At 40.8% G+C, this 11,252-nt stretch overlaps 1 protein-coding gene across 2 annotated transcripts in view; it reads left to right on the top strand.

Moving 5' to 3' along the window:
• sh3pxd2b (SH3 and PX domains 2B) overlaps positions 1 to 9,848 on the top strand; it is a 33,319-nt gene extending 23,471 nt beyond the window's left edge. For both annotated transcript variants that reach the window (XM_061702797.1, XM_061702796.1), the window contains 5 exons: positions 3,135 to 3,252; positions 4,553 to 4,752; positions 4,857 to 4,903; positions 5,804 to 5,929; positions 6,018 to 9,848. In XM_061702797.1, the coding sequence (XP_061558781.1) occupies positions 3,135 to 3,252; positions 4,553 to 4,752; positions 4,857 to 4,903; positions 5,804 to 5,929; positions 6,018 to 7,535 (2,009 nt within the window). In that variant the 3' untranslated portion in view covers positions 7,536 to 9,848. The remainder of the gene's footprint in view (positions 1 to 3,134; positions 3,253 to 4,552; positions 4,753 to 4,856; positions 4,904 to 5,803; positions 5,930 to 6,017) is intronic.
• Positions 9,849 to 11,252: the final 1,404 nt, after the last annotated feature.

The raw sequence follows: 11,252 nt of genomic DNA, 5'->3' as shown, positions 1-11,252 counted from the left end.
AGGGGATCTTTTCAGCACGGGCTTTGGGCAAGGTGGAGCGCACACCTTTTTCTTCTATTCCCCCTTTTACCCTCAAATGTGTGTCTTTTTGTGTGTTCACGCACGTAACCTATATGCTTGGCATGTCCTGTAAAGGCCTGTGCATGTGAATTAAATCCTTGCATGCAATGTACAAATTTAATCATTTCATTTAACCAGCCATGATAAATGTCAATTAAATCAAGTGACATAGTAGTACAATTACATCACTTATGTACACTCACCGCTCACAATATTAAGTACCTAAGGTATTAGGTAGACCTAATCAGATCCAAAACAAGAGTTGTATTAAAAAAAATAAAATAAAAATAAAAATCAGACTTTAAAAAGACAATACTTTGAGGTTATGAATGGAGCTTGGCATAAGAATTCAAGCATCAGTAGGCAAGCTCAGTTACTACCATACTCCCCCCCCCACCACCAATCTGATTGTTTAATATTTACAGTACGGTGTAAAAGTGTTTCTCATGCAAATATGTACTTGAAATACAAGAGCTCAGACTCACCATCTAATTCCATAATCGCTATTTGCATTGACAGTGACGAATGACGAGCGAATCACAAACAAATTGTTACTCTTTGTACTATTCCTAAATAGACATTGTCCAGCAAATTATAAATCCAATTTGATATTTTGCAAACTATCTATAACCCCCTGGTTAATTCCTGCTCGCAGTTTCTTTTGGGTAGAAGATTTTTTCACAACACCAAAACGAGAGTACGCTGACGCATTTTGCCTAGCGCGTTTTTGCAATCGCTTTTCGCTCCAGAAAAAGCTGTTGCCCAAACGCTTTTTTTTTACAACCCAAATTCCAATGAAGTTGGGACATTGTGTTAAACATAAATAAAAACAAAATACAATGATTTGCACATCATGTTCAATCTATATTTAATTGAATACACTACAAAGACAAGATATTTAGTGTTCAAACTGATCAACTTGATTGTTTTTAGCAAATAATCATTAACTTGGAATTTTATGGCTGCAATATGTTCCAAAAAAGCTGGGACAGGTGGCAAAAAAGACTGAGAAAGTTGAGGAATGCTCATCAAACACCTGTTTGGAACATCCCACAGGTGAACAGGCTAATTTGGAACTGGTGGGTCCCATTATTGGTTATAAAAGGAGCTTCCCTGAATTGCTCAGTCATTCACAAGCCAAGATGGGGCGGTACACCTCTTTGTGAACAAGTGCGTGAGAAAATAGTCGAACAGTTTAAGGACAATGTTCCTCAACGTACAATTGCAAGGAATTTAGGGATTTCATCATCTACGGTCCATAATATAATCAAAAGGTTCAGAGAATCTGGAGAACTCACTGCATGTAAGTGGCAAGGCCGAAAACCAACATTGAATGCCCATGACCTTCGATCCCTCAGGGGGCACTGCATCAAAAACCGACATCAATGTGTGCAGGATATCACCACATGGGCTCAGGAACACTTCAGAAAAACAATGTCAGTAAATACTGTTCGGGGCTACATCCATAAGTGCAACTTGAAACTCTACTATGCAAAGCAAAAGACATTTATCAACAACACCCAGAAACGCCGCCGGCTTCTTTGGGCCCGAGCTAATCTAAGATGGACTGATCGAAAGTGCAAAAGTGTTCTGTGGTCTGACGAGTCCACATTTCAAATTTTTTTGGGAAATTGTGGACGTCGTGTCCTCCGGGCCAAAGAGGAAAAGAACCATCCGGACTGTTATGGACGCAAAGTTCAAAAGCCAGCATCTGTGATGGTATGGGGCTGTGTTAGTGCCAATGGCATTGGTAACTTACACATCTGTGAAGGCATCATTAATGCTGAAAGGTACATACAGGTTTTGGAGAAACATATGCTGCCATCCAAGCAACGTCTTTTTCATGGACGCCCCTGCTTATTTCAGCAAGACAATGCCAAATCACATTCTGCACATGTTACAACAGTGTGGCTTCATAGTAAAAGAGTGCGGGTACTAGACTGGCCTGCCTGCAGTCCAGACCTGTCTCCCATTGAAAATGTGTGGCGCATTATGAAGCGTAAAATACGACAACGGAGAACCCGGACTGTTGAACAGCTGAAGCTGTACATCAAGCAAGAATGGGAAAGAATTCCACCTACAAAGCTTCAACAATTGTCCTCAGTTCCCACACGTTTATTGAATGTTGTTAAAAGAAAAGGTGATGTAACACAGTGGTAAACATGACCATGTCCAAGCTTTTTTGGAACGTGTTGCAGCCATAAAATTCTAAGTTAATGATTATTTGCTAAAAACAATAAAGTTTATCAGTTTTAACTTTAAACATATTGTCTTTGTAGTGCATTCAATTAAATATAGGTTGAACATGATTTGCAAATCATTGTATTCTGTTTTATATATGTTTAACACAATGTCCCAACTTCATTGGAATTGGGGTTTAGTTTAAAAAAGGATCCCTCGCTGCATCGTGGGCGTGGTCTGTTTTGCGATGCCGTAAAATGAGTAACTTGTGGCGTCTTCTGAAGGAATAGCCGTATAGCTAACCACTACCTCAATAAATGTCATATAAATAAATAAGTGTGAATAAATCCTCAACGTTTTTTTTCAACATGCTTTTTTTTCTCGAAACAGCAGTCAAACATCATATTGGCAACTTTAGTTTTCACAGGTGGATCGAACTAAGTCAATGTCTAGCCCTCTAATTGGTCGATGGATGGTCAATTATTCAATTTGACCAATGCGTTTAGCAGATATCTCGGGCTTGTAACCAGCCAGGTTGGAAACGCTATTTTCCCCCCCAGTCATTTATTGTGATGAGTCTGTGGATTAAGTGTACCTAATCAAATGTCCAGTGAGTGTATGCATGTTTTGTGTTTGTTGCATGTTTTTTTTCCTTTCTCTATATTATTCGACACCCTTCAGCCTCCCTCCATCAGATACATTAAATTTTTATATTTATTGATATATATTAGAAAAGTTGCTTTCTTGGTCAGTTCCAAGATAAAGAAATATCGTAATATATGTTGAAAAGTTAGACAATGCAATATTTCGTCAATGTGTGCTTTGGACCTAGAAGCTTCTCCTCGTTTGCTTTCTATCAGCATTCCAATATGGTCTTTTTATTCCTATTCCAGAAGAGAAATATTCCGTAGTTTATCCTTACTCAGCCCGGGACCAAGACGAGATCGACTTGGAGAGAGGAATGATTGTGGAGGTCATTCAGAAGAACTTGGAGGGCTGGTGGAAGATCAGGTATTTCATATCACTAACTGGTATTTCAACATTATATATTGCTTTTAAACACCTTATTAACTGTCTAAAGCAGTGATTCCCAACCACTGTTCCGCAACACATTAGTGTGCCGTGAGAAATTATCAGGTTTGCTGGGGTAAATTATCCAATTTCACTTAAATGACATTTTTTATTAATTTACTAATTTACAAATAATGTGTCTTTGTTCAGGCGGCACGGTGGCCGACTGGTTAGAGCGTCAGCCTCACAGTTCTGAGGACCCGGGTTCAATCCCCGGCCCCGCCTGTGTGGAGTTTGCATGTTCTCCCCGTGCCTGCGTGGGTTTTCTCCGGGCACTCCGGTTTCCTCCCACATCCCAAAAAACATGCATTAATTGGAGACTCTAAATTGCCCGTAGGCATGATTGTGAGTGCGAATGGTTGTTTGTTTCTATGTGCCCTGCGATTGGCTGGCAACCAGCTCAGGGTGTACCCCGCCTCCTGCCCGATGACAGCTGGGATAGGCTCCAGCACGCCCGCGACCCTAGTGAGGAGAAGCGGCTCAGAAAATGGATGAATGGATGAATGGATGAATGGATGGATGGTGTCTTTGTTCATCTATGCCAATGATGAATACTGAAAGGCAGTAAAGAAAGTGAATGCTCATCGTGTAGACCTACAGGGTACCCACGGTATATACTTTTTTTCATTTTTTTTTTTTTTTTTTGTGGTGGTGTGCAGTGAGATTATTCCAATGTAAACTATGTGCCTCGGCTTAATAAACTTTGGGAAACGTTCATCTGAAGAATGAAGACCTGCACTACACATTACACTTTTTTTTTTTTTTTTTTTTTAATAATGTTTGATTAAAATGTATTTCCCAGTCAAAGGGAAGTGTGTTTTTCTTTTATGGTCACGAACAGTTAAATTTCAACAAAACGTTTATGTTCCGTGCGGTGTTCATTCATTAACTTCTGAAATGGAATCATTCTTCAGCGAGTCAATTTTTTTCCACCCCACATGCGAGGGGCCAAGTAATCAAAATGTATCTAAGTTGTGACGTTTTATAAAGTGCCGTTTAGTACACTGCCATCAGAAAGGAGATTGGATATAAAGAAACAGCACATAGATTGGAAAAGAAAGTATTGGAGTCTTTCCTGGTATGAAGCCAACCTAAGTGTTTTTTTTGTTTTGTTTGATTTTTAAACATGAAAACAGTGATAGCTCCCCCGGTGTTTTTCAATTGATCCTGCATGGTCTTATCGTACCATACCTCAGTCAGTTTCACAGTGTCATAGACGAATAATATGACGTCCAATCAGGTACCAGGGACGCGAGGGCTGGGCCCCAGCTTCTTACCTGAAGAAGGCTGACATTCAGAGCCAGAAGCAGGCGGCGGGCGGTGCCGCACACGCCAGCACCAACGACCTGGATGGATTCTCCAAACAGAGCCAGTTGACCCGAGAGAACCGAGACGGCAGCCAGAAAGAAAACAGACTCTCGTTCTTTTCTGATAACAAGAGTAAGTCAATATGGATGATCGAGCATTTAGATTCCATATTTAGGATGGTTCATATTTCAAACCTGCACTGCTGTAACAACTTGACTGATTCTTTGTAACTACAGAATTTGGACTAAGACAAAGACCTCCTCCACGCAGAGATCTTTCCATAGTAAGACACCTAAATTACCAAACATCCTCAAATGGTGGCCTTGCCAGGCCTCAATCAAACCTTGTTTACCAGTGAATTATTTTAATAAGAAAAACTAACCTCCATTGGATGGCTCCATTTTTCCCCCTCAGAAAAAAATAAACACCAAGTTGTTGTATTTGCCTTGATGTTCCCAAGCAGTACAGTTCAGTTTGGTCTAATAAATCCTGATTTGGTTAGCATTTCCCAATAGCTGCATGAGGTACATAGTGTGACATCATAGCAGCAGGTAGGAGTGTGTTTCAAAGACAACACTTATCAATCAACTGTCATCAATTTTGACCACATCCACATTTGTTTTTCTTTTCTTTTTTTTTGTGATTAGCAACCCGAAAATGTCCCCACATCCCCCACAGTTTGGTATCCCTTGTTTACCAGTGAATTCTTTTAATAAGAAAAATGCATCACATTACAAGTAATCACTTAATTCAGAAAACATGCAAAAAATACACCTCATCATGGTCTTATAGCTGTGAAGCAAATGGAAACATGAACGGACATAACCTTGCCAGAGGGCTTCCACTTCTCAGGTGCGCTCATCAAATTTGATGGTTCTTAAACAGAACATTTAAAATTGCCATGTACCAAGAATAAAATGACAGATAAAAGGAAAATGCTACTATAGGGTCTCATTCCCATTGTAATACAAACAGTGCCTATTCTCTTTCAACCACTGAACAGACGGCAGTGGATCCAGCAAATACCACCCAATGAAGGTTGACTCTCAAATAAATGCCTAACTTTAAAAAAAACACCTATTGCTCTCTGCCGTTCAGTAAATAAATGCCAGCCACCATTTGAGGAAATACTGTGTATCACCTTGTTCTGTTGTGATCATCTTGGCCCTCAACCTTTTCACAGCCACGTGGTACAAACCTTCCCAAGCCGCCCGGTCCTCCACAGGTCGAGGAAGAGTTCTACACAATAGCGGATTTCCAGACCACCATCCCTGATGGGATTAGCTTCCAGGCTGGAGTCAAAGTGGAGGTGAATTAGGCACACCCCTACATGATTTGGAAGTAGTGTAACAAAGGTGAATTAAAGAGTGAAAATGGCTTCTTTTCCATCTTACCAGGTGATTGAGAAGAATGGCAGCGGCTGGTGGTACATTCAAATAGACGAGCAAGAAGGTTGGGCCCCGGCTACATTTATTGAGAAGTACAAGAAGACAAGTAATGCCGTACGGCCCAACTTCCTGGCACCTCTGCCCAATGAGCTGGAGAGGCTGCGACTGGAGGACAGCGGTTCTTCAAATGTCCCGGGCACAGATGATAGCTGGTCTAAGCCTTTACCGGATGAGCCCACCGGAGCCCCCGAATCCTGCACACGAGCTAAGCTGAGAGACTGGAAGTCTGGCGCGACCAAGTTTCCTGCCTTCTCTGGACCACTGCCTCCAGCTCCTGTGGCGCCGCCTGATGATAAACCAGCTCTACCACCGCGAAGGGAGTCCATCAATAAGAGCTTTGACATTGATGCGGCAGAGAAACTGGCCAGACCAGATCATTCCAAGCCTATGCCCCCTAAACCACCAGCTCCTGGGGTCATCGTGCCCCTGGGTCCGCCAAAGGCAGCACCTTTCAAACCAGACAAAGCACCAGAACCAAAGAAAGATGACAAGAGTAAAGCGCTTCACCTTCGGAATGAGATGGGTCTGGAATGTGGTCACAAGGTCTCTGCCAAAGAGGTCAAGAAGTTTAACCTGAAGCCGGTACCCAAGCAGCCACCGAAACCCAAGCCTGAAGTTACAGAAGAGAAACCAGAGGCAGCTTCTCCACCCGTATTTCTGAAGCCAAGGCCGGTGATCCGACCTAAACCCATTCCAGCCACGAAGCCGGATCCGCCAGCAGAGAACAAAGTCGACATCACCAACCTGAGAAGTAAGCTGAGACCTTCGAAACCCACGGATCCCAGCTCTTCTTCAGGGGAGGTCAACCATCAGAACGATACCCTGGCAGTCCATGCTAGTGCACCACCCTTTCATATTTCATCTCTGAATAATGGCAAGAACTGCGATGAACCAAAACTTCCCCCTAAACACGTGAACGGTCATAGTCAAGAGAGCTCGCCACCCCCTGCAAAACCAGCAGTGCCTCCCCACAAGGAGGCCCCTCTCAGACCCCCGGCCTTGGCTCCGAGAAGACCTCCTCCTCCAAAGAAGAACACCCCATCCAGCCCAATAGAGAGCAAACCACCAACCGCTTTAAAAGACTCTCAAGATCCCCCTAAGAGCGGACCAGCTCAACTCAACAGACCCCCGCCTCCTAAACCAAAGGGCTTTTCTCCCACTATCCCAAGCAAGGAAAAAGAAGAACCCAAGGGTAATAAAATCACAATTCCCCCCAAACTCCAGGTGAAGAGCGACAAGCCCGGCCCGCCCAGAGACAAGCTCCCACCTTTGCTCAAGGAGTCCAGCAAGGATGAGCTGTACTTGGCCGTGGCGGACTTTGATGGCGACGACCCGACGTCCAGCTTCAAGGTGGGGACGCTCTTTGAGGTGCTGGAGAAGAACAGCAGTGGCTGGTGGTTCTGCAAGAACATAGGAGCAGATGTGGAGGGCTGGATCCCTTCGAATTACTTGAGCAAGAAACCTTGAGGCACTCATATACAAAAAGATAAAAACATAAAAAAAAAAAAAAAAAAAAATTTGTTTGTTGCTAGAATTCATTTTTTATTTATAGGTACATTTTTTTTCTTTTTCTACTTAAACAATAGTAACACATTTTGGGGGTGGGGCTTTCCTTCTCTTAATTTAACTATGACATTAAAACCTTTTGTTCCTTTTGTCAAATACTGGTTTTCCCTTGCATTAGCATTAAAGAGGAGAGCTAGCGTACCATTACAATTTGCAGGGACGTTCCCTCAAGCCGTACTTCTCAGGTTGGTGATGTAAGCCAAATCTGTCCAAATTTGTCTCAAGAAAAACAGAATCAATGTAACCTAATAACGTGACAAAAACATTTTAAAAAAATGAAATATACAGTATCATACTCACCAGGGATGCGTTTGTATCCCTACTGACATTTTTGAAGCCGAACGTAGCTTGCTCTAACCAACCAATCAGAGAACAAAACATTGCAGACGTCCCACCACTGAGTCTCATGCAATGATAAAGCCACAATTACAGTCAATAATTTTCAGAATCACAATCATATTTATTTGCCAAGTATGTCAAAAACATACAAGGAATTTTGTCTCCTGTATTTGGAGCCGCTCTAATATTACAGCACGTACTTCGAGGCCATAAATATAAAACAAACAAATGAAAAACAGTAAGTGCGACCTTAAATGAGCAAACCTTTTTGACGTATGATGACGTATTCTTACGCTGCTGCGTAAATGAGCTCATTGTGCGCCGTTTGTCACCTCGAAGCGTCGTACGTCAGAGACAGTGTCCGAGATGCCCGTGAACCACGCCTTCTCTAATGGTAGTGTCACTTTATATGCAAAATGCTTAATATGCAGGATTCAAGAGTAGATGCTCCCCACAGTAGCACAAAAAATACACTTAACTAATTGCTGGGGTTTCTTTGGTAATAAACAAATAGTTTTGTTTATTGAGGGTCAACAGGCTTTAGTGTTAAAAGTAATCACTACGAGGGTTCACTTTGCCAAGTGGAGGTGCTTTCTTCTTGATGGTCACGCATGTTAATTTTTTGCTTTTGCAACGTTTCCTTTTATTGATATTTAACTTTGCCTTGATGTGTAACGTATGTTTTCTTTTTACATGAGGTCAGGCCAAGATTTGCACATGCTCAAAGAGGTAAAAACGGTTAACATCATTTTACGTCACGTACCGAATTTCCTCAAATAGTGGACTCTGCTCTGATACCCTGACACCCTGACCCTGTTAATTCGCCAGGTGCATTGTTAACTTGAATAAATACAACAATGCATCTCTTTATAGCTCTCATTACTATTATCGTTTTTTTTTTTTTTTAACCAGAACCCACAACCTCTCTAAAGTTGACCTTCAGTAGTACTGCTTGTAGAGTGGATTTATTCCACGTAGGACCAGCACAGTAGTGTCCTTCACAAATAATAAAGCAAGATCTATCTATGAATAAAAGAGTGTGTTACACAATAACTCTATATATTTATTATAATAAATATTGTTTTTAAATAAAAATATTAAAAATGCTTCTGTAAAATAAAGGCCACCTGCCAATGGTTGGTACTTTCTGCAGTTGAGTATATATATATATATATATATATATATATATATATATATATATATATATATATATTGGCCGCTAAATGAGGATGTGATGTAAATGGAAATTGTTTGGTACATCACAACTGAAAAAATAGGGTTCTAAAAAAAATAAATTAACATCCGACCAAGTGGTCAGTGCAATTATTTACATTACTGTCAATGTGCAAGTTTGGTGTTCAGATAACAGCGATTTAAAAAAATAAATAAAATGGTATCTGACCTATGTACAGTACAAAATATTGTTTTACGTAAAGGCTTGACTGGTCTCAAGCGTGGTCAGTATGTCAAAAATATTTTTTATTGTAAAGACTATCTTAAATGTGGTCAATTTTCTTATTGACTTTGTTTATTGACGAAGGAACTCGGAGAGATTAGTGAGGATTTGATTGAAAGTGAATGATACATCTGGTCTGGATCTAATGGCTTCATGGTTTTCATCACCACGAAGCAAAGTAGGAAAAATAAATTCACACATTTAGACAATCAGACAAGACTTGAACTGAGTTGCTATGTTCATTTGACACACAACTGACAGTCATTATATGGCAAAGAGCGTCGGGTAAGTTAGGTCCAGGACATGAAAGATAAATGTATGGGTTGATGATGTCATCATGGCAGTATTGTAATTTTGTCACTTTTTTTTTTTAATTACATTGAATCTTAAGTCAATAAACATTTCCATTTTTTTTTCAATTTAGTGGTTTTATTCAGTGATTGTTTCTTTGTTTCATTATTCTGGAGAAATGGGTGGGGGGGGGGAAATGGACTGCTTAAAGTGGAGCAAACAATTTGTTAAACTAGAAAAATTGCACCGACAATTTTAAACCTGTTGCTAAACAGTACTGGCCATTTTCATCGTTTACATTTGGTGGCGCGGTGGACGACTGGTTAGAGCGTCTGGTTCAATCCCCGGCCCCGCCTGTGTGGAGTTTGCATGTTCTCCCCGTGCCTGCGTGGGTTTTCTCCGGGTACTCCGGTTTCCTCCCACATCCCAAAAACATGCATGGTAGGTTAATTGACAACTCTAAATTGCCCGTAGGTGTGACTGTGAGTGCGAATGGTTGTTTGTTTGTATGTGCCCTCCAATTGGCTGGCAACCAGTTCAGGGTGTACCCGGCCTCCTGCCCAATGATTCCTGGGATAGGCTCCAGTGAGGAAAAACGGCTCAGAAAATGGATGGATGTACGTTTGCAAAATTACTCACATTTCTGGCAATTGTGAGGAAACGCAATTTACATAATGCTGGACTTGTACAAGAAATTTTAAGTCATTTGGACTAATGAAGTGATGCTTTCTCTTTGTAATTTACAAACTTTCATTACAGCGCCACCATCTGGCGAAATGCTTCCAAAGAATTTGAGTTAAGTGAGTCAAGTTTTGAGTTAAACACAGCATCTTAGACTTGTCACAAATTTTAATTTGGATTTATTAAGTAAGAAACCTCTCTTTTCAAAGTTGGACTTACAAGGTTAGTAGAACAGCGCCACCATCTAGTGAACTTGTGGAACAAAAAAAATTTGAGCGGAACAGGTTCTGCTTTCTTGTATTTTCCAGCCATAAACATTTTTCAAAAATAAATACATTTAATTATGGGCTGGATATGAATAGTTTGGGCTTAACTGTATATCTCAGTCATCGAACAACATCAAATTTGATCTTGAGTGATAAACTCCAAATTAAGTGAGGGTGTCCCACGGGAGAAGTCATTCGGAATCATCAAGTGAGAGCATCTGCTTTCAACCTGACATTTACAGCAATGCATCATCTGGTGAAACCGTCCAAAGGAATTTGAACTCTGTACTAAGATTCAAGTCAAGTTGAACACAGCAGGTTACTGTCTTACATCACATTCTGGAACAATTTGGACTCATGAAGTGAGGGTCTTTCCTGGCTATTCAGACTTTGTAATTTGAAAAAAACAGCACTACAATCTGGTGAAATGATATGGTTCAAAGGAAATTTGAGCTGAATGTGTGTGTCAAGTTTCAAGTCAATCAGTTTTAATGGACCAAAAAAAAGTGAGTTTAAATTAACATTATACACTCTCCCAATGGGTTAAATTGTTTCATTGAAGAAATAGCGTCGTCACAAGTCTAG

This window comes from Phycodurus eques, chromosome 17 (assembly GCF_024500275.1).
Source record: "Phycodurus eques isolate BA_2022a chromosome 17, UOR_Pequ_1.1, whole genome shotgun sequence".
Taxonomy (NCBI): domain Eukaryota; kingdom Metazoa; phylum Chordata; class Actinopteri; order Syngnathiformes; family Syngnathidae; genus Phycodurus; species Phycodurus eques.
This window is presented reverse-complemented; position numbering and strand designations above follow the sequence as displayed.